Raw genomic sequence first — 24,339 nt, forward strand, 5'->3', positions numbered from 1 at the left:
AACACCACAACAAAATGGTAAGTGAAAAAATTGTCAACTTCTAGAGGTAGCTCACGTCCTTATGATTGGTATGAATGTTCCAAAAACCTGTTGGTCAAAGGCTATCCTTACTACTTCCTAATTAATCAGGTACCCTTACGTGTTCTTGGTTTTGAATGTCCCCTTGAACTGCTTCAGCCTAATTGTCTTTTATTTCATATTCCTCCTGAAGTGTTTGGATGTGTTTTTTAATGTTCACATTCCCTCTTCCTCTCATTCCAAACTTGATCCCCATGCCCTAAAGTGTATTTTTCTTGGATATCTACCACTCAGAAAGGGTATAAATGCTATCATCCTACTTTCCAGAAAACGATTATTTCTATGGATTTGTCATTCTTTGAGTATATGCCTTTCTTTGCTTCTAGGGATGCCACTCTTCAGGGGAAGCAAGGAGAGGCTGAATATTCCTCGTACCCTTGTTCCTGTTCATCCTTCAATCTTTGACTCTAGAGTGCTTACTAGGTCAAAGGACAAGGTGAGACTGCTAACAAGGAATTAAGGGTGTTTTGAAGAGGAAAAAGAAGGGCCACTCAGAGGAGCAACCATCTCATGATCCTTATCTGTTTAGGTACTATCTCAGGTCCCACTGAATCTATTGACCCTTTTGATCCTGTAACTTCTTGTGTTCCTCCTCCTTCTGATCCTATTATTTCTTGTGTTCCTTCCCCTTTTGACCTTAATTTGCCTATTGCTCTCAGGAAAGGAAGGTGAACTTGTGCTAAGTATCCTATTTCTGACTATGTTTCTTACCACTCTATATCTCCTTATTACAGATCATTGCTTCTAGCTCTTCTATTGCTTTATCCACTGGCATCACAGAGGCAATATTCAAACCTGAATGGAGAGATGTCATGTGTTGGTTCAGCTGATATGTTGTTATTCTCTTGTCTGGGCTGGGTATTAGAGTCTCTAGTTAATGGGCCTTAGTAACTGGGCCTAATTGTATCTTGTGTTTTATTAGACTGGGTGTCCCATCACTAATCAGGGGCATCCTGGTCCTTTCATGTAAATTATGTATTGCTCTTATATTAGTGAGCAGTGCCCATTCGAACACATCAGACTCTCCTCTCTTCTTCTTCCTCTTCTTCTTCTTCTCAGCTCTCTCAACAGGTTCAGTTTGGCAAACATGGTATCAGAGCTCTAGGTCTGGTCGTAGAACACCTCTCTTGCCTGGTTACAGCAGCTGTCTCGCACTTCTCTCTTAGGTCTGGTCGTAGAACACAGCAGAACCTATACCTAGGGTTTCCCTTGGTTGTAGGGCCCAAGGGGAGTTAGTCCCAGTAGCTGATGCCCTAAGAGATACATAGAGCAAGGTGTAGCCATTCGGCTAAGTGAGATCTGTGAAAAACAGATCTAGAAGAGAGGACTGATTTCAGCAGTCCTAGAGCAGTTCGTGGGTGAAGGTTAACCTGCGATAGCAGTGATTGGTGTGTGGTAGAAGCCACAACAGCTAGGTCAGGGTTGCGGCAACAGTGGCCAAACACAGAAGAATTTTTTTTTTTTGGTTTGGCACTTCAACTGTAAGTGGCAGCTTGCGACAGCAGTGAGTGGAGCAGTGCAGCAGAGTGGTAAGGGTATTACAGCCCTAAAACAGACCCTCAGGTCTGAGATTACAGTGCTGCAAGGTCTGGAAGTCTGAAGAGATTTCACATAACCTGTGTGACAGTTTTGGTACTCTTGCAAGTCGGAGAAGATGTCTTCCATATCTGGAGAAGTTTCTTCTAGAGATATTAGGACTAGTGGGAGGTCTCCTAATCTGGAGAACCCTAATTTGCACAGCCTACAGATAACAAGTGTGTTACTTGATGAATACAACTTTAGGGAATGGTCTGTTTCGGCCATGCTCTTTATCACATCCCGGGATCTTACAGGCTATTTGGACGGGCAGAAGAAAGAACCCGAAATAGGGAGTGCTGAATATGCTGTTTGGAGAAGAGATAATGCTACAGTCATGTCCTGGCTGCTTGCTTCAATAACTCCCAGGGTAGCTAGGACGGTTCAACACTTCTCCACAGCTGCCAAGATATGGGAGAAGGTGTCTAAGACCTATGGGCAGAAAAAGAATAATGCCCGAATCTATAGACTGAATCAAGATATTGCTGCACTGAAGCAGGGAGACATGAGTGTTGCTACATACTTTGCTACATTAGAAGGATTGTGGGAAGAGCTGGATCACCACCTCATCATAGACTGGGAGAATGCCAGAGATAAGGAGAAACACGACAAACAAGTTGAAGAGGGTAGAGCATTCAAATTTTTGGCTGGCCTAGATCCGGTATATGAGAACATAAGGTCCCAAATTCTATGAAGAGATGAGATGCCTAATCTACATCATGTCTACTATCTTGTGAAAAATGAAGAGGTGAGAAGAAAGGAGATGCAAGTTGATGCCCAGACTAAACCAGTAGAGCAGTCTATAGAACATTCAGCTCTCATTTCTACAAGCCAAAGGGGGAACAAGTTCTCTGACAAGAGACACCTGAGGTGTACTCACTATGGGGGAGAAAAACATGTGAAAGAGAACTATTGGGTTCTCTACCCTCATTTGAAACCAGCAGCATTGAGGAAAGAGAAGAAGCACCAGAAGGGCCATTCGGCAAGTGGGAACCTAGCAGCAAGTAACAGCGATGGAGGTTCCAAACACTCATCCACAGTTGCTTCCTCTTCTTCGGGACAGACTACCAGTTCCCAAGGACATGGGCCTATGGATTTCACAGCTGATGAGATAGAGGTACTTAGCTGGGCACTGGCCCACCTAAGGACAAATTCTCTTGCTTCCACCTCCCTTGCCAGATCAGGTATTGTTTCAGCCTTTAGTGCAACTAGTTCCATTGATCCAACCTTCTAGATTATTGATTCTGGTGCAACTGACCACATGACTCACATGTCTTCCTTATTCTCTTCATATCATTTAATGTCTGGTCAAGACAAGATGAAGGTTGTTGATGGTTCCCTCTCTACCATATCTGGGAAAGGAGTGGTTGACCTAAGAAAGGACATCTCCCTCAAATCTGTCTTTCATGTTTCCAATCTCTCTTCAAATCTTTTATCTGTTTCAAAACTTACCAAGAACTTGAATTGTAGCATAACCTTTTTTCCTACCCATTGTGTTTTTCAGGACAATTTGACGAAGAGAATGATTGGGAGCGGTCATGAGCGTGGAGGCCTCTACTACCTGGATGCAGACATCAGTTCAGCCCTTCAAACATCTACTACTAGTAGTCAATCTAATGTGGAGTCATTATCTAAGCTGCACCTGTGGCATGCTAGACTAGGTCATTTACAGTTCTCGTCATTGGAAATGTTGTTTCCGGAATTGTTTCAAGGTGTGTCAAGTCAAAAGTTAGTCTGTGAAGTCTGTCAATTATCAAAACAGTGTAGAACTGTGTACTCAACTTCTAGTAATGAAATTCAAGCACCTTTTGACTTAGTGCATTCTGATGTTTGGGGTCCTTCTCCCATTGTTTATGTGGACGACTATCGATACTTTATCAGTTTTATTGACCACTATTCTCGACGCACATGGATCTACTTATTAAAGACACGAGATGAAGTGTCGCGGGTAACCATGGCATTTTGCAAAATGATTACAATTTGGCAAGAAAATCAAGCAATTCAGGTCAAATAATGCCGCTGAATATTTCGAAAGATCCTTGAACTTGTTTATGGAAGATGCAGGAATGATTCACCAATCATCTTGTGCTAGTACCCCCCAACAAAATGGGGTTGCTGAGCGCAAGAATAGACACTTATTGGAGACTGCACGAGCTTTATTATTTCAGCACAAGGTTCCAAAAGGCTATTGGTCTCAGGCAACCCTCACTGCATCATATCTGATAAATTGAATGCCATCTAAGGTCTTGGGAATGAAGACTCCATTTTCGGTTCTTTTCCCTCATCTCCCTGTTTTTTCTCTTCCACCGAGGGTCTTTGGGTGTGTATGTTTCATACATGTCAAGGATCCAAAGAAGACAAAACTGGATCCTTGAGCTACAAAGGGAATCTTCTTGGGTTATTCTCCTACTTAGAAGGGATACAAGTGTTATGATCCAGTCACTAAGAAACGATATGTCACCAAAGATGTGGTGTTCATTGAGTCTCAATCCTACTTTCAATCTTCCTCGGATCCTCTTCAGGGGGAAACTAGTAGGATGGAAGAGGACCCTCCGGTTGATTCTTTTATTCCCCATTTCTTTGTGCCCCTCTCTGCCTCATATCTTCCATCTTCTCCTCTTGATCCTCCTAGTTGTGGTATACCAGGTGAATCTAGTGAGGCTCCCATTGGCCCAGCTACTACTAGTGGTGTGGAAAATGTTACTAAAGGCTCCAACAGGTAGCAGAAAGATATCAGAGTTACCTATAATAGAAGAAAGAAGAGCCCTCCAACTCATGACAGCAACCAATTGGACTTGGATCAACCTGTCTCAGTAACTCAAGGTAATCCTATCAATTCCTCTGACTTGGATCTTCCAATTGCACTTCGTAAATCTACTCATTCTTGTACTATCAGATACCCCATTGCGGATTTTGTGTCTTACTCACACTTGTCCCCTAGTTATTGTTCTTTTGTGTCTACTCTCTCTTCTGTGCATGTTCCTACTAGGTACTCTAAGGCTATGTCTGATCCAAGGTGGAAAGAGGCTATGAATGAAGAAATGAAGGCCTTGATGAAAGCAGGGACTTGGGAACTAGTAGATCTACCGGAAGGGAAAGGTACTGTTGGATGCAAGTGGGCGTTCACCGTGAAGCATAGGGAGGACGAGTCCATTGAAAGATACAAGGCTAGACTCATGGCAAAGGGGTTTACTCAAAAGGAAGGAGTTGACTACAAAGAAACATTTGCTCCCGTAGCAAAACTCAACACTATCAGAGTCCTACTCTCATTAGTTGCAAACTTCTCGTGGGAGCTTCATCAACTGGATGTGAAGAATGTTTTTTTAAATGGTGATCTACATGAGGAGGTATTCATGGATCCTCCACCAGGTTATGAATTTGGCAGAAAAGTGTGTAGACAGAGAAAGGCACTATATGGCCTTAAACAGTCCCCTCATGCCTGGTTTGAGAAGCTATGTGGAGCCATGAAGAAAGGTGGTTATACTCAAAGAGAGGCAAATCAAACTCTATTTATAAAGAAGAGGAATGGGAAACTTATTACTCTTATCGTCTATGTAGATGATATGGTAATTACTGGGGATGATAAGGAGGAGATCAACAGACTGAAGGAGGTCTTAGCTACTGAATTTGAAATCAAAGACCTGGGTCAACTGAGGTACTTCCTACGGATTGAAGTTGCTAGATCCAAAGAGGGCATCTATATATATTAACGGAAATACATCCTTGACCTTCTACAAGAGACAAGCATGTTGGGGTGTGTTAATAGGTGTAATATATGTAATGTTCACAGTCTTAATACCCTCAAGGGTATTTTTGTAATTCTATAGACATATTGTTATGTACGGCTAGAATAGTATAAATGCAAAGCTTCACTCGACTGAAGCTAAGTTTTGTTGAGGCCTTAACTCAGTTGCCTCTTATTCTTCTTCCTCTTCTCCTTCTTTTCTCCTTCTTTTCTTCTTCTTCTTGGCCTCCTGCTCAATATGGTATCAGAGCAGGTTCGTCCAGGCCTAGAAAACAACTAACTGAGGTCTCTCTCCTCTGCTGCGAAGGAGCTATAGTACTGATGCTCGAAGACAAGGAGGAGGAAGCTTTTCTAGTGCTGCGGTTAGTCTTCACTGCCGAGTAGGGCTCTGCTACAAGTATGTTGATTGTTCAACTTCCTAGCACAGAAAAAGGGTTCGACTACATGTTTTTTGCTGGTAACTGGGTTGCTTCGGCTAAGAGGACTGTAGAAATCCATCCTAGATGTTCGAAGGAAGGCTTTGACCTGAAGGGGAGTTCGAGTTCATGGCTGAACTGCCTATTGCAATCTGACCTGAAGGGAAGTTCGAGTTCATGACTGATGACTGTGCTGCCTATTGCTGGTACTGAGATTTTTTTCTCTCTTCCGGTTTATGGATTCTCACACGACTGTTAATGTTCCAGAATCTGAGTAGGGACTGTTCCCCTTCCTCCAGTTGTATGTTTCCCTAGTCTGCACTATAAGAGGCTGTTGATGAACCCTAGAACTTGAGTGACTGTTCGGCTGACCTGGAAAGTGGATATCAGCCGATTAGGTGTGGTGAATCACCACTCGTATTGCTGCTCCTACTGTGCCTTTTTTGGGCAGAGAAGCTGTATCAAAGTTGTGAACTGTAGGTCTTTCAGACCTGGTTACACTGCATGTGCAATTCGTATAGTGTTTTTGTGAACTCCTACACAGTGTAGGTGATAACCCCTAGTACTGCAGTTGCAGTGTTTGTGTTTGGTTCTCTGTGAAACTGAAAATCATCAAGTGCCTAGTTGTGGACATAACAGCTCTGTAAGGTAGGGCAGAGAAGCTGTATCAAAGTTGTGAACTGTAGGTCTTTCAGACCTGGTTACACTGCATGTGCAATTCGTATAGTGTTTTTGTGAACTCCTACACAGTGTAGGTGATAACCCCTAGTACTGCAGTTGCAGTGTTTGTGTTTGGTTCTCTGTGAAACTGAAAATCAGCAAGTGCCTAGTTGTGGACTGTAACAGCTCTGTAAGGCAGTGTACCTGTGTTTTTTGAGTACTTCTAAACCTAGAATCATGAATAAGGAAAGATTGTGGTGCACTAATTGTCAGAGGCCCCGACACACCAAAGATACTTGTTGGGATCTCCATGGGAAACCAAAGTGGGTTCAGGATTTACCAAAGAAGCAAGGCTCAGATGTAATTAGAAGACCCGGGCAACAAGGTACCAAGAAACACCACATGGCAAATATGGTTTCCCGGAAGAATCAGCCCTCCACTTCTACTATGCCTCAAACACCACATAGCCAACACAACTACTCTTGATCAAACCCAAGGGAGGATATTGTAAACTCCACCACCTCTTTTGCATCCATATTAGGTAATTCTGCCACTGCATTCCATGCTGCCTCACACAACCTTGACTCTCCATGGATCATCGATTCTGGAGCATCAAAACACATGACTGGTATGTCCTTTTACTTTCAAACTTATCACCCTCTTTCCGAAAGAGATAAAGTGAGACTAGCTGATGGATCATACACTTCCATAGCTGATCAAGGAACTCTCTCTCTTCCCCTCGGCTTTACTCTTTCTGATGTTCTTCATGTTCCAAAATTCCCTATGAATTTATTCTCAGTCAGTAGTATTACAAATTCCCTGAACTGTTCTGTGACTTTTTTCCCTACCTATTGTGTGATTCAGGATCTGGCCTCGGGGAGGACGATTGGTAGGGGTGGTATGGTTGATGGACTCTACATGCTGGAGAATACGGCTGGCCTTCATGTTACAGAGTCTATGAGTCAGTTCAAAAAAAGTAAAATGTATTTGTGGCATTTTCGTCTGGGTCATTTGTCTTTTGAAGCCTTGAAATTGGTTTTCCCAGAACTGTGTAAATCAATGTCTGTTTCTAATTTTTCCTGTCAAACGTGTCAGTTAAGCAAGCATTGTAGAACTCAATTCCCTCAAAGAAATAGTAAATCTGAGTTTCCTTTTCACATTGTGCATTCTGATGTGTGGGACCCTGTTATTTTACCTTCTGAGAGTGGCTACAAGTACTTCATTACCTTCATTGACGATTATTCCAGATACACTTGGGTATATCCAATGCGAACCCGTGAGGAAGTACCAAAAATTATCCAAGATTTTCAGCGGATGGTCTTCACCCAATTTCAGACCGAGATTCAAATATTCCAGTCAGACAATGCAAAAGAGTTTTTTCATAGTGACCTCACTGAGTTCTTTGCTTCACATGGCACTCTTCATCGGAGCTCTTGTGCACGTACGCCACAACAAAATGGTGTGGCTGAACGAAAGAACCGACACCTCCTTGAAGTGGCACGGGGTTTACTACTCACATGAATGTTCCCAAACGATTTTGGCTTGAGGTTGTCCTTTGTTCTACAAACCTCATTAACCGAATGCCCTCTCGTTGGTTAGAGTACAAAGCCCCACATCAGCTTCTCTTTCCTAAGGCCCCTCTTCTTTCTATCCCTCCTCGTATTTTTGGTTCTCGGTGCTTTGTCCAAAACCTATCTCCCACCCGGGGGAAATTGGACTCTCGTGCTATCCCGTGTATATTTCTTGGCTACTCATTCTCTCAGGAAGGGTATCGTTGCTTTGATCCTGTTTCTCGGAGATTCTATGTCTCCATGGATGTTACCTTCTTTGAAGATGAGCCCTTCTTTCCTGTTTCTCCTCAGGGGGAGTGTAGGCATGAGGAGAAACCGGTTCAGCTTCCTCCTCTTCCTAATCCTTCTCCTTCTCCCCTTTCTCTTCCTGATCCTCCACCTTTCCGTGTTTTTTCTCGTCATCATAAAGGCCAACCAAGTTCAAGAGCTGTGGAGAATCCAGAAGTTGTACCTCAAGTGACATCAAACTCCTCGGGGGAAGATCATACCCTCTCAGGTAACTTGACTCCCAATGATAGTCCTGACCTCCCTGTTGCTAATGATCTTGACCTTCCTATTGCTCATAGGAAAGGTGTTAGGTTGTGCACCACAAAAACCCCCATTTCCAACTTTGTCTCCTATGAGAACATCTCACCTTCATTTCGTGCCTTCCTTACCTCTATTGACAGTATCCCTATTCCCAAGAATGTGGCAGAAGCTCTCTCAGTACCAGAATGGACAAATGCCATGAAGGAAGAAATTGATGCTCTTCATAAGAATGGCACGTGGGAACTTGTTGATCTCCCTAAGGGTAAGGTTCCAGTTGGATGTAAATGGGTGTTCACTGTTAAGCATGGGGCTGATGGAACTGTGCAGAGGTATAAAGCTCGTTTAGTGGCAAAGGGTTTTACTCAAGTATATGGAGTTGATTATGCAGAAACATTTGCCCCTGTTGCCAAAATGAACTCTATTAGAGTACTTTTCTCTCTTGCTACCAATCTGAATTGGGATCTACATCAGCTCGATATCAAGAATGCCTTCTTGAATGGTGACCTTGAAGAGGAAGCTTATATGGCTCAACCCCCCAGTTTTTTGGCTCAAGGAAGTGAACAGAAATTGTGCAAGTTAAAGAAGTCTTTATATGGGCTGAAGCAATCACCAAGAGCTTGGTTTAGCAGATTTCATACTTCAGTTCAGCAGAGGGGACACAAGCAATGTCAGCCAGACCACACACTGTTTGTAAAAAGGGTAGAAGGTAAAATGGCTGCCCTAATAGTATATGTGGATGACATAATTGTTACTGGTGACTGGGAGGAAGAAATTCAAAGTTTGAAGGGCTTCCTTGCCACTCAGTTCGAAGTGAAAGATCTAGGACCTGCCAAATACTTCCTTGGAATTGAGGTTGCTCGATCAAAAAAGGGTATCTTCATCTCCCAAGGGAAATATCTCCTAGACTTGCTTAAGGACACTGGAAAGATTGGGGTTAAACCAGTTGACTCTCCCATTGACCCCAACCATAAGTTAAGTGACAGCCAAGGTGAACCTCTTAAGGATGTGAAGCAATTTCATTGGCTTATAGGAAGATTGTTGTACCTCTCTATGACTCGTCCAGACATAGCATATGCTGTTGGTGTCCTTAGCTAGTTCATGCATGCACCTAGGTCCACCCATCTTGCAGCGGCAGAGAGAGTACTTCAGTATCTTAAAAAATTCCCAGGTGCTGGTTTATTATTCCAGAAACAAGGACACTTGAGGGTTGAAATTTACACAGATGCGGATTGGGTTGGATCCCAAAGTGACAAAAAATCTACTAGTGGTTAATGCACCTTTGTAGGAGGGAACCTTGTTACTTGGAGGAGTAAGAAGCAAACTGTGGTAGCTAGATCCAGTGCTGAAGCTGAGTACCGTGCAATGGCACACGGAGTAGCTGAAGGTATGTGGATAAAGAATCTATTGGGAGAGTTGGGTTTTCCAGTTGGTAAACCCATGACTCTACTCTGTGACAACAAGGCAGCTATCAGTATCGCTGCCAACCTGGTACTACATGATAGAACAAAGCACATTGAAGTTGACAAGCATTTTATCAGAGAGAAAATCATCACAGGCGAAGTATGCACTCCATACATCAGCTCTGAAGACCAACTAGCAGACTTATTTACAAAAGGGCTAAACCATTCCAGACATCAAGGTCTCTGTGACAAGTTGGGCATGATTGATATCTATGCCCCAACTTGAGGGGGAGTGTTAACAGGTGTAATATATGTATTGTTCACAGCCTTAATACCCATAGGGGTATTTTTGTAATTCTGTAGACATATTGTTATGTACGGCCAGAATAGTATAAATGCAAAGCTTCACTCGGCTGAAGCTAAGTTTTGTTGAGGCCTTAACTCAGTTGCCTCTTATTCTTCTTCCTCTTCTCCTTCTTCCTTCTTCTTTTCTTCTTCTTCTTGGCCTCCTGCTCAACAGGGTGCAGGCAGCAAATACTCCAATAGAACCGAATCATGGTCTACAGGAGTCAATGGGAGAGGACTACCCTGATAAGGAGAGATACCAGAAGTTAGTGGGGAAGTTAATTTACTTATCCCTCACTCGTCCCGACATTGCTTATGTCGTTCATGTTGTCAGCTAGTTTATGCACAACCCCAAAATTCCTCATAAGAAGGTTGTAGAAAGAATTCTCAGATATTTGAAGTCTTGCCCTAGGAAAGGGATTCTGTTTAAAAAAAACAATAGAATTGAAATTGAAGGATATACTAATGCAGATTGGGCTGGTTCTGTGGGTGACAAAAAGTTGACTTCAGGTTACTACACTTTTGTTGGGGGAAATCGAGTTACATAGAGAAGTAAAAAACAGAATGTTGTTGCAAGGTCTAGTGCAGAGGCAGAATATCGAGCTATGGCTCATGGTGTTGCGGAACTGTTGTGGCTTAAAATTCTTCTTGGTGAACTGGGAGAGAAAACTGAGTGTCCTCTCAAGTTGTATTGCGACAACAAGGCTGCTATCAACATTGCAAATAACCCAGTGCAACATGATAGAACAAAACATATTGAGATAGACCACCATTTTATTAGAGAAAGAATAGTCACAGGAGAACTCTGCATTCTTTACACTCCCTCAGAGATGCAAATTGCATATGTTTTAACTAAAGGGCTAACCACAGTGAAATTTTTGGACTTACTAGGCAAGCTAAACATGATTGACATCCATGCTTAGCTTGAGGGGGAGTGTTGGTTCGGCTGATATGTTGTTATTCTCTTGTCTGGGCTGGGTATTAGAGTCTCTAGTTGATGGGCCTTAGTAACTGGGCCTAATTGTATCTTGTGTTTTATTAAACTGGGTGTTCCATCACTAATCAGGGGCATCCTGGTCCTTTCATGTAAATTATGTATTGCTCTTATATTAGTGAACAGTGTCGGCCGATGAACAGTGCCCATTCGAACACATCAGACTCTCCTCTCTTCTTCTTCCTCTTCTTCTTCTTCTCAGCTCTCTCAACAGGTTCAGTTCGGAAAACATCATGTATAGAAAAACGAGAGCATTGGAGAATCAAGCGGTTGTGGCAAGGTCAAGTGCAGAGGCTGAGTATAGATCCATGGCTCAAGGTGTCTCCGAACTTCTTTGGGTAAGATCTCTTTTTAGTGAGATTGGGGTGAAAGTAGAGAAACCTATGATGTTATACTGTGACAATCAAGCTGCAATCAATATTGCCCACAATCCAATTCAACATGATAGGACAAAACACATTGAAGATGATAGACACTTTATAAGAGAAAGGGTAACAACCGGAGAAGTTTGTTTGCCTTATGTCTCTTCGGAGTTGCAGCTGGGTGATGTTCTCACTAAAGGGGTGGCAAAGAACAAGCTTGAACATGATCTATGCAAGTTGGGAATGTGTGACATTTACTCCCAACTTGAGAGCGAGTGTTGAAGATTAATCAATTTTATGATGTTTTTCTGAGTAGATGTTTTATGTTAGTTGTTAGATAGGAGGTGGGGACCACAGTAATTATGTGAGTCCAAATTTTATTATGTTTTTAAGTGTTATATATGCTGTTTTATGTTTTGTCGCCCTATAAGGACATAGTTGTCTTTGTACTGCTCCATTATTTTTAGTATAAATAATAAGTTAAGGGGGCGGCCAGATTATTGCTCTCTTTTCTTTTCAACTTCTCTTCTTCTCCTTCTCTCTCCCTTCTCTCTTCAAGAAACTACTTTTCTTTCATATTTTTTAATTCAGCAGATTTCTACTCTCAACACTCCCCCTCAAGTTGGGAATAAATGTCACACATTCCCAACTTGCGTAGATCATGTTCCAGCTTGTTTCTTGCAACTCCTTTTGTAAGAACATCAGCAAGCTGCAAGTCAGGTGCAACATATGGCATGCAAACTTCTCCGGATGTCACCCTTTCCCTTATAAAGTATCTATACACTTCTATATGCTTCGTCCTATCATGTTGAACTGGGTTGTGGGCAATGTTAATTGTTGCCTGATTGTCACAATATAGCATCATAGGTTCTTTGGCCTCAATTCCAATCGCCCCTAACAATGAACGGATCAAGAGGATCTCTGAAACACCATCTGTCACGGCTCTGTATTCAGCTTCTACACTTGACCTTACCACAACTATCTATTTCTTACTCTTCCATGAAACTAAATTAACCCCAACAAGAGTAAAAACTCCTGATGTAGATTTCCTGTCATCTAGGCACCCTGCCCAATCAGCATCTGTGTGAGCCTCTAACTTCAACTATCCATGGTCAGCAAACAATATGCCTCTACTTGGATGTCACTTCAAATAGAAAAGTATCCTGTCAATAGCCTCCCAATGCTGAACTCATGGGGCATGCATGTATTGACTCACCACACTCACTGCATAAGAGATGTTTGGTTGTATCATACATAAGTATAGAAACCGCCCCACTAACCTCCAATATGTTCTAACATTCTTCACCAATTCACACTCTAAAGCATTTATATTGTGCTTCTGATCAATAGGTGTATCAGCTGCTTTTGCCCCAAGCTTTCTTGTCTCCTATAGTAGATCTAGAACACACTTCCTCTGTGAGATGAAGATCCCATGCTTGGACCTTGCCACTTCAATGCCCAAAAAGTACTTCAGCTCCCCAAGATCCCTAATCTCAAACTCTTTGTGCAGATTCTTCTTCAGGGTATCAATCTCACTCAAATCATTTCCTATAACTACAATGCCATCCACATACACTATCAAAACTGACACCAGTGAACCCCTCCTCTTCACAAAAAGAGTATGATCAGATTGAGTTTGAGTATAACCAATTACAACCAATGCACTTCTAAACCTATCAAACCAAACTCGAGGTGATTGTTTTAAACCATATAGGGACTTCTTCAAACTGCATACCCTTCCTTTTTCCGCATTATTGCGGAAGCCAGCTGGAAGGTCCATATACACCCCCTCTTGCAAGTCCCCATTGAGAAAAGCATTCTTCACATCAAGTTGGAAGAGTGGCCAAGAGTATGCAGGTGCTAGTGATAGAAGAATTCAAAAGGAAATCATCCTTTCCACTGGTGAAAAAGTTTCCAAGTAGTCTATGTCATTAGTCTAAGTATACCCTTTTGCAACTAGCCTCGCCTTGTACCTTTCCATACTCCCATCAGCCTTGCACTTCACTATATAAACCCATCCACATCCAACAGTCTCCTTGTCATCAGGCAAATCCACAATCTTCCATGTCTGATTTTTAATCAATGCTTTCATTTCCCCTTGTATAGATATCTTCCACCCAGGTTTGGAAAGAGCCTCACTAACACTCCAGGTATAGACACAAAGTCAAGGGAGGAAAGGAAGGCCTGGTAGGAAGGGGATAATCCACTATAGGAAAGATAGTGTGAGATGCAATGAGTAGTACATTTCCTCTTCCCTTTTCTGAGGGAAATAGGGAGATCAAGGTCATCTGCAATGGCATTAGGAGCAGGGGTAGTAGTATCAATAGGAACTAAACCATCAAGGGAAGAGCTCAACATCATGCTTCTTGCTACTTCCACAATATGTATGTTCTTCCTTTCTGCTACACCATTCTATTATAGAATGTATGTACAACTGCTCTGATGGATAATTCCATGCCCAAAAAGGTATGATGGCAGGTTTTTTTCAAAGTATTCCCTAGCATTGTCTGATCTAAACACTTCCACTCGTACCTCAAACTGTGTTAGCACCATCTAATGGAATTGTTGAACCAAAGACGGTACCTCATCATGGGATCTCATCAAATATAACCAAAAGTACCAAGAATAATCATCCACAAACAAAAGGAAATACCGATGGCCACCCATAGAGGAAACATGGTATGGCCCCCACACATCAATATGAACAATATCAAAAACAAAAGAACATCTTCTATTACTTGCTTTAAAGGAATGTCTACAATGCTTTCCAAGTTGACAACCCTCACACTCCAAACAAGACAAATTAACAGACTCAAACAATTTGGGTAACAAAAAACGCAAAGAAGCAAAAGACAAAAGTCCTAACTGATTATGCCAAAGCATAATCTAACCCGCTGAATCTAACTTAATACTCCTGCTAACATGATGATTCTGATGACTGGGAAGCGCATCAAGAAGATAGGTTCCATTCACCAAACAACCACACCCAATTGTCCTCTTTGATTCCAAATCCTACGAAACACAATGACCAGGAGAAAAAATACAGAACGGTTTAGTGCCCAGTCTAAGAACATGAAGGACAGAAGGTAGGGTAATGGTATCAGTTATCCAGACAGACCCTTTCCCAGAAATGGGAACATGTGATCCATTAGTTGTAGAAACTCTATCTTTGCCAGAGCAAAGGTGGTATGAGGTAAAAATGGTGGAAATGTTGGTCATATGTTTTGAGGTTCCTGAGTCTATGATCCAAGGAGGTCCCCCCTTACCTGTAGTGGATACATAATTTGCAGTAGCATGTGAACTACCTGCTTGTGCAAACGAGGTAGAATGACTACCTCCTAATCCACCTAATACTAAGTTGGAACTAGTTATTGTCCATATCTCTCCAATTCGGCCCCCACTGCATCTGCTACAACAGACTCTAAAGAGATTGTAGTAGGTGGCCCTAATAAATCACCAGTCACTACCATATTCGCATTTCCCTTCTTATTCCTGAGTCAGCTCGGTACAAGGTGCAATAAAGCTTCCAACAAGTATCTCTGGCATGTTTGGGTTTCTTACAGTAATCACGGATCAGATCCCTTTTGTCCTTCCTCGGTTCATTTCCACACTTATCCCCACTCGGCTTAGAAATCATTGTTCTAACCATAGCTAATTGCACAAGGCATGGGTTCCTCATCATCACATGTCTCCTACTCTCCTCTCTAGACACAAAGGCATATGTCTGAGAAAGAGTTACATTGTCTCGGCAAAGAATATGTTGTCGTACAATATCATACTCAGGGTTAAGTCCAGCTAAAAACTAGAAAACCCTATTCTTCTCTACCAGCTTCTGATAAGTTGTTGCATCTTTGCTACTTTCCCAAACCACGGTCTCCAAATGATCTATCTCCTACCATAAGGTTTTTAGGGCTGAAAAATAAATAGCAACAGACTTGTCTCCCTGCCTAGTAGTAATCAACTGGTTTCCCAACTGATAGGCTCAAGCAACATTTTCATTCTGTGAATAGCTTTCTTCTACTCCATCCCAAATCTCCTTAGTTGTGTTAGCCCATAAAAAGTTCTTATATAGGCAACCTGGAAATACACAGCCAAGTAATCACCATGCAGTTCTCTTGTACCCATCGGGAATGGTTAGTTTCAGGTTTCTTTTCCTCACCGGTCACATGCCCCAATTTCCCACAAGCACCAATGGTCGTCTTTGCATATTGTGACCATTCTAAGTAGTTTGTATCATCCAACTTGACTGTAGTAATGGTTTTGGCCCGAAGAGGTCTCCGACACCTCCTCCCGTGGATCCCATTTCTCGTAAAAAATTGTTTTCAACTACACAGCCCTCCATAACTCTCTGAATGGGTTAGGAAATCAAATTGAGATGAAAAAGAAGGTATTTATCTCCTTTAGAAACCACAAACACCCTCTTGGAGTTCTAGAAGCCCCTCCCTCCAAAGATTCCTTTTTCCGTGGGAGCGGGAGAAGAGAGAAAAGAGGTTGTCGCTCCCTCTAGAGACCTCCAAAAAGGCTAGGACTTGAACCACCCCCTTCAGAAAACCTCAAGAAACCCTAGAAAACTATAGCACCACTTCCTAAGTCAAAATTGAAGAGTCCTACTAAAACAAGACTCTCCCCCTTTCTCCCGTTCTTCCTAATTTTGGTGTAAAACCCTAGACCAGCTACAAGGGGTTGCAATTCCACCAAAAAATCCAAAAACTAGGCTTACCTAAAGTTTTCGATCAGCCCTTTACCTTATTATGCAGTTGGCCTTGCTAGGGCTGCATGATGAAGCAGCTCAAGAAATGTTTAAACTTGCTCTAATACCAAGTATAAAGGTTTGGACAGCCTGCTTTGATATAAAAACTGTAAAAGAAAGAAGAAAAGAAAGAGGAGAAAAGGTTTCACCTAAGAAAGAGAAATGAGAGATAGAAGAGAATGGGAGAAGCTCATAATTAGGTCTGGCCGGCCCTTTCATTAGATTATATACTCATAAATAAAAGAGAGTACAAAGACAAGTATGCCCTTAGTAAGTCGGCTACTTGTGAGAACTTAAAAAACACCTTTAACTTAAAACATAAACTAATGGGCCTAAGGCCCAATAACTCCCTAACTATGCTACGTTAATAAAAAACATGTTATATCAGCCCAAAACTCAACAGTCCCTTCATTTGTGTTCTAACATAGTTGTTGCCTCCTCATATATATCCTTAATTAGGCCTACATACCTATTTTAAACCCCTTTCTTTTCCAAGACCCACCATATTATCTCTCTAGGAACTTTATCATATGCCTTTTCTAGATCAATGAACACCATATGAAGACCTTTCTTCTTCTCTAGTCTAAATACACTTCGGCAAGCATACATACTGGTAAATATATTGGGATCGAACTACTCAAAGATTCAATCTAAGCCCAATTTGTGCTGAGTCAGCCTGATTTTTCAGGCCCATTCCCAGACCAAAGGCCAAAATTCCAAGCCCAGCCCAATTGAGTTGGGCTAAGTTGGGCCTACTCAAGTTGCACCAGTAGGAGGCATCAATTTTCTGCAAATATAAGCACATTTTGACCAGAAAAAGCATATCAAATCACAGATTGGGGTGCACCTATTAGAAACCAATACAAGTAGATTGTACTTACCATTATACGCTTCAAAATGAATGAACTGTCATCACAAGGACCATCATGATAATCATGATGACCAGATGAATTACTTTGTGAACCTATGTCATACTCATAAGGGTGTTCCAGATGAAAATTATTCATTGAGCAACTATTATTTCGGGGCATCCAATTTAAAGTATCACTTCCTTGAGAACAATTCCAATGAAAAGCCAACCAAACTTCACCATATGCTCCACGGTTAAACATCCTCTTCAGTACATACCTAAATTCAAGTACATATAGCTTTCTACATTAGAAACATACTCTGAAATTAAAATTAGAATACACAAGAGAAAAGATAACAAACGAAGAATGCAGAAAACAAATTTTACTCCCAATTATCTAGCAAAATTTTAAATATGGGCATAAAGTTGCATTTATAAGAACCGTCAACTCAACTCAATTCAGCCTTAATCCCAATCCCCAACTACTTGGTGTTTGTTACACGAATCCTGTCCTCCCATTGTGCTCTATCAAGAGCCATGTTTTCGGTTAATTTATAAGTTCTCAAATATTTTTTTCACCTCAGATTATGTTTTTATTGGTCTTTCCCTTGCTATTTTAGAGCCTTCTATTTGCACCAATTCACTCCTCACTGCTGTATTCATTGGTTGTCTATGCACATGACTAAACTATCCCAGTCAACTTTCCCTCGTTTTATCACTAATAGCAGCCACTCCTAAATTCTCTATAATGCACTTTTTTCTCCTGCCACTCATCCATCTCAGCTATGCTGGCCACACAGCACACTGGATGCACTACACCATTTCAAACATCCTGCTCTGATTCTACAGACAGCATTCTCTTTAACTTCTCCTACATTATAGATCAAAGTTCAAAGTGTCAATACACCCGATACACACGATACACAAGAACATGTGTATCAGGTGTTTCAAAGTCACATAACTTTTTTCTTCAATCTGTTTTTTTTTACTAAAAGATACAGTATAATTGTGTTTCCAAAAAAGTGGGAGGGAATATCTCCCAATATGACTCAATCTGGCATTGGCATATCAAAGAGCATGAGAGACTAAAATTTAAGCATTCTCTCTAAAGAAATGGTAGAAAATATTGTAACCAGTTTACATTAAAAATTTCATCTGGTTTTACCACTAGCATATTAATCTTGCACAATTGCACCTGTATATGAGGGGCCATACAAGAGGCCTTTAGAATTTTGAGATGGCAACCACATGGAAACAATAATATACTACTTTCTTAAAAATATCCCTTATAAGTTGGCAATAATTGAACAGCACAAACTAAATATAATTACCTTGAGTCAGGCATGGCATATCCAAATGAGTCAGAAGAATTTGAATTGGTATCAGGAAAAGGAATTGATGCAAGAAGACCAATAAACATAGCAAAGCCTTCAGGATTTATGCATTGTTCCTTATCTTCTTCAATATCCATGCCAAAGTGTAAACACAAACTTTGGTCATTATAAAAATTCAAAGGACCACCTGAATATGTGAGAACAATTAGTGTTACCGTATAAAGACAACCAAACAACCTATGCACTGGTGCAATGTAAGCAAATTGCATAGATAATTGTCCAACTTGTATTGTCCCTGTGTTTAATCTGATCAGTCAAGGCTTTTTCCATGGTTATCAATACAATTTTCTCAGTTAATTATCAAAAAAAATTGTCCAACTTGTATCCTAGACTAGGGATGTAATCGGGCCAGATTCAGCAACATCTGAATCCAATCCAATTATTGAAATTCCAAATCCAAATCAGATCTGAAATCAGTTTAAAATTAGATTGGTAATAGAGGTCTGCAAAACCATTGGCAGATATGTTAGCAAAGTAAGGGGTTAACAGAAACCATATTTTTTGTGCTCAATTGTAACGCAAATGTTCCTATCATGTAATGGGGAAGAAAAAGCAGGGGCTCTGCTCTCATGGTCTTTTCTTTTTTGTACTTGTAAAGGGTTGGACAGAGCTGCTCTCAGGGTTGGACACATCTCAACCCTGGGTGCGGGATGCTAGCTTTTGTACTTTTTTTAATTTAATGAAATTACTTATGTTATTCATCAAAAATCCAATCCAAAATCCAAAATATCAAACTCGGATCAGATCCGGATTTAATCCAGATCCGCTTTATATTCAATAAAATAAAATAAAATTATGTTTGAACTTATATAAAAATATTGTATAAGGGCAGCCCAGTGCACGAGGCTCCCACCAATGCAGGGTCTGGGGAGGGACAGATGTACGCAGCCTTACCCTGCACATACAGAGAGGCTGTTTCCAAATAAATATAAAATATTGTATATAATATCTATATATATGCATTATTATAATAGTATGATATGATCAGACTCCGATTATTAGCAGATCAGATGGGATCAAATTCACATCCAATCTGATTACTAAACAGATGCAGGTTTAAACATCCAAATTGTTGGTTCGGCTGGTTTAGTGTTTATGTTAGTCATATTTGTGTCTTAAGTTCTTAGTTATGGGGCCTTAAATATTGGGCCTAATGCTTAATTTTTTATTTGTCTAGGTGCCCCATCACTAATCAGGGGCATTCTAGTCCATTCATGTAACATTACTTTGTAAACATCTATATAAGATTGTAGGGCCGGCTGAAGTGAGTAAGCCGCCATTCTCAAATCTCCTTTTCTTCTTCTTCTTCCTCTTCTTCTTCTTCTTCTTCTTCTTCTTCTTTGGCTGTTGTTTTCCAGCAAACATGGTATCAGAGCACTAATCCGTCTGTCTGGTTACAGCCACCTCTTTTCTCCTCTTCTCTATTCCTTTTTTTCTCTCTCTCTCCTATCTTGGCCGTTGTGAAGAAACCTAGGGCTGACCGTAGAACACAGCAAGGTCTGTATCTAGGGTTTCCCTTGGTTGTAGGGCCCAAGGGGAGTTTGTTCCAGAAGTTGATGCCCTACTAGACAACCTGAAGCAGGTAGTAGCCATTCGGCTGCTAAGAGAGATCTGTGTGGAACAGATCTAGGTAGAAGGACTGAATGAGACAGTCCTAGTACAGATCGTAAGGGTGGTCACAGTCTACGACAGCAGAAGTCAAATCCCAGCCTAGTCCAGAAGAGTTCAGCACAGTACAGAGGTGGATTGTTCCTGGTTTCAGACCTGTTACGAGGGGTTTTCAGACTTGTAACAGCTTCGGTGAGTCTGAAATCGTGTTCTTTGTACTGAGTTTTCAATTGTGATCACTGTAAGAGGAAGGAAATGTCTTCAATATCGGGAAAAGTGTCTTGTAGGGATAATAGAACTGGTGGGAGGTCTTCTAATCTGGAAAACCCAAATCTGCACAGCTTGCAGATCACCAGTGTATTGTTGGACGAATATAACTTCAGAGAATGATCTGTTTCAGCCAAGTGCTTAATTACTTCTCGGGAACTTATGGGTTATTTAGATGGACAGAAGAAGGAACCTGAAGTGGGTAGTATGGAGTACGCAATATGGCATAAGGAAAATGCTACTGTTATGTCCTGACTGTTTGCTTCGATCACTCCAAGAGTGGCCAGGACTGTTCAACACTTTCCCACTGCGGCTAAGATTTGGGAGAAAGTGTCTAAATCTTATGGACAAAGAAGGAACAATGCAAGAATTTATAGGCTAAACCAAGACATGGCTGCATTGAGACAAGAAGATATGACAGTTGCAACATATTTTGCAACCCTAGAAGGACTATAGGAAGAACTTGATCATCATCTTATTCTTGATCGGGAGAATGTAAAAGACAATGAGAGGAATGATAAACAAATTGAAGATGGTAGAGCCTTTAAGTTCTTTGCTGGATTAGACCCAATGTATGAAAGCATAAGGTCTCAAATTTTGGGAAGGGATGAAATGCCAGATTTACACCATGTCTACTATCTAGTAAGGAATGAAGAGGTTAGGAGGAAAGAGATGCAAGTTGACACTCAAATACAGCCTGTTGAACATTCAGCCCTGATTTCTTCAAACCAAAAAGGGAGCAAGCATTCAAACAAGAGGCATCTTAAGTGCACTCATTGTGGAGGTGAAAGGCATGTAAAAGAGACTTGTTGGGTTCTTTGTCCTCATCTAAAACCAGTTGCGTTAAGGAAAGACAAGAAGTCCAGGAGGAATCAAACAGCAAGTGGGAACCTTGTTACTAGTCACAGTGGTGATAGCTCGAACAACACATCTACAGTTACGCCTCCTCCCACGGGACAGACTGCTAATTCCACCACATCCGGGTCCTTGAGTTTCACTGCTGAGGAGGTAGAGGTCCTTATCCGGGCCTTAAACCGTCTAAGGACTAATTCTCTTGCTTCCACCTCTCATGCCAGATCAGGTATTATCTCTGCTTAATGTGCAACTAGTTCTATAGACTCTACTTGTTGGATTAATGATTCCGGCGCAACTGACCACATAACACACATGTCCTCCTTATTTTCTTCTTACCTTTTGATGTCTGGCCAGGATAAGATGAGAGTTGCTGACGGTTCTCTCTCCACCATCTCTGAGAAGGGGGGGTTGACCTAAGCAAGGACCTTTCTCTTAAATCTGTTCTACATATTCCCAATCTTACTTCCAATCTCTTATCTGTTTTGAAACTTACCAAGAATTTAAATTGTAGCATAACTTTCTTTCCTACTCATTGTATCTTTTAGGACAGACTGACGAAGAGAACGATTGGGAGCAGTCATGAGTGTGGAGGTCTTTACTATTTTGATGCAGACATCAGTTTGGTCTTAAAATCATCTGCTGTCAGTAGTTAGAATGATGAGCAGTCAATAGCTAGGTCACACTTGTGGCATGCGAGGCTAGGTCATTTACCTTTTTCATCATTGCAAGGGTTGTTTCCTAAATTATTCAAGGGTATTTCAAGTCAAAGTTTAGTTTGTGAAGTGTGTCAGTTGTCAAAACAACGTAGAACTCTTTATCCAATTTCTAATAATGAAATTCAATCTCCTTTTGATTTGGTACATTCTGATGTTTGGGGCCCTTCACCTCTTGTTTCTGTAGATGGCTTTCGTTACTTTATCAGTTTTATTGATCACTATTCACGATGCACATGGATCTACTTGTTAAAAGGACGTGATGAAGTGCCATGGATAGCCATGACATTTTGTAAAATGATTGAAACTCAATTTGACAAGAAGATTAAACAATTCTGTTCAGACAATGCTGCTGAATATTTTGAAAGATCCTTGAACCCGTTCATGGAGGATACAGGCATGCTACACCAGTCATCTTGTGCTAGTACCCCTCAATAGAATGGGGTTGCTGAGAGCTAAAATGGACACTTATTGGAGACCGTTCGAGCTTTACTTTTTCAGCACAAGGTTCCCAAACACTATTGGTCTCAAGCAGTTCTTACCGCATCATATCTGATGCCATCCAAGGTGTTGGGTATGAAAACTCCTTTCTTTGTCCTTTGCCCTAATCTTCTAGACTTTCCTCTTCCACCTAGAGTCTTTGGTTGTGTATGTTTTATTCATGTAAAGGATCCAAAGAAGACCAAGTTCGATCCTAGGGCTACGAAAGGAATCTTTCTAGGGTATTCTCCTACACAGAAGGGTTACAAGTGTTATGATCCCGTTACCAAGAAGAAATACGTCACAAAAGATGTGGTATTTTTTGAGTCTCAATCCTATTTTCATTCTTCCCAGAATCCTCTTCAGGGGGAGACTAGTGGGATGGAAGAGGAGTCTTCTATCCCTCTTTTTGTGCCCCTTTCAGCCTCGGGCCTTCCATCTTCTCCTCCTGATCCTCCTAGTTGTAGCATCCCAGGTGAATCTAGTGAGGCTCCCATTGAACCTGTTACCGCTCTTGATGCTGCAGATGTAAATTGAGGACACTAGTAGGCAACAAAAAGATATAAGAATCACCTACAACAAAAGGAAAAAAGACCCTCCAACTCATGGCAGCAACCAATCAGACTCAAATCAATCTGTCTCAACAACTCCAGGTAATCTTATCACTTATACTTCTTATTTGGATCTCCCTATTGCTCTTCGTAAGTCTACCCGTTCTTGTACTATCTGACACCCCAATGCTGAATTTGTTTCCTACTCACGTTTATCTCCTCGTTATTATTCCTTTGTGCCCGCTCTCTCTTCCGTGCATGTCCCTACTAGGTACTCAGAGGCTACGTCTGATCCAAGATGGAGAGAGGCTAAGAATGAAGAAATGAAAGCCTTAATGAAAGCAAGGACTTGGGAAATAGTGGATCTACTAGAAGGGAAGAGCACTGTGAGATGCAAGTGGGTGTTCACTGTGAAGCATAGGGAGGACGGGTCCATTGAAAGATACAAGGCCAGACTTGTGGCAAAGGGATTTACTCAAAAAGAAGAGATTGACTACAAAGAGACCTTTGCTCCAGTCGCAAAGCTCAACACAATCCGGGTTCTATTGTCATTAGCTGCAAACTTCTCATGGGAGCTACATCAGTTGGATGTGAAGAACGCTTTCCTAAATGGCGATCTACATGAAGAGGTATTCATGGATCCTCCACCAGGTCATGGCTTTGATGGGAAAGTGTGTAAGCTGAGGAAAGCATTATATGGTCTTAAAAAGTCTCCTCGGGCTTGGTTTGAGAAGCTCTGTGAGGCCATGAAGAGAGTGGGATACACTCAAAGTGGTGCAGATCATACCATGTTCATAAGGAAACAGGATAGCAGACTTACGGCACTCATCGTCTCTGTGGATGATATGGTGATTACAGGGAATGATCTAGAAGAGATAAAGAGATTGAAGGAGTTCTTGGCTTCTGAGTTTGAGATCAAAGACTTGGGCCATCTGAGATACTTCCTTGGAATTGAAGTTGCTAGGTCATAAGAGGGCATCTATATATGTCAACGGAAGTATGTCCTTGATCTTCTAGAGGAGACAGGTATGATGGGGAGTAGACCAGCATATACTCCAATAGAACAGAACCATGGTCTACAGGAATCAGTAGGAGATGACTACCTTGATAAAGAGAGATACCAAAAACTGGTAGGGAAGTTGATATATCAGTCTCTCACTCGACTAGATATTGCTTATGCTGTACATGTTGTCAGCC

The 24,339-nt window shown here is 41.4% G+C and overlaps 1 protein-coding gene across 14 annotated transcripts in view; it reads right to left on the bottom strand.

Moving 5' to 3' along the window:
• The window catches only part of LOC148879128 (uncharacterized), a 207,098-nt gene that overhangs the window by 143,177 nt on the left and 39,582 nt on the right, over positions 1–24,339 (bottom strand). For all 14 annotated transcript variants that reach the window (XM_088960546.1, XM_088960544.1, XM_088960551.1 and 11 more), the window contains exons 9-10: positions 18,606–18,795; positions 17,306–17,552 (exon numbers count right to left, since the gene is read on the bottom strand). In XM_088960546.1, coding sequence (XP_088816672.1) covers positions 17,306–17,552; positions 18,606–18,795 — 437 coding nt within the window. The remainder of the gene's footprint in view (positions 1–17,305; positions 17,553–18,605; positions 18,796–24,339) is intronic.

The sequence above is a fragment of the Nelumbo lutea genome, chromosome 1, assembly GCF_056320005.1.
Source record: "Nelumbo lutea isolate HS-2025 chromosome 1, American lotus-T2T, whole genome shotgun sequence".
Classification (NCBI taxonomy): domain Eukaryota; kingdom Viridiplantae; phylum Streptophyta; class Magnoliopsida; order Proteales; family Nelumbonaceae; genus Nelumbo; species Nelumbo lutea.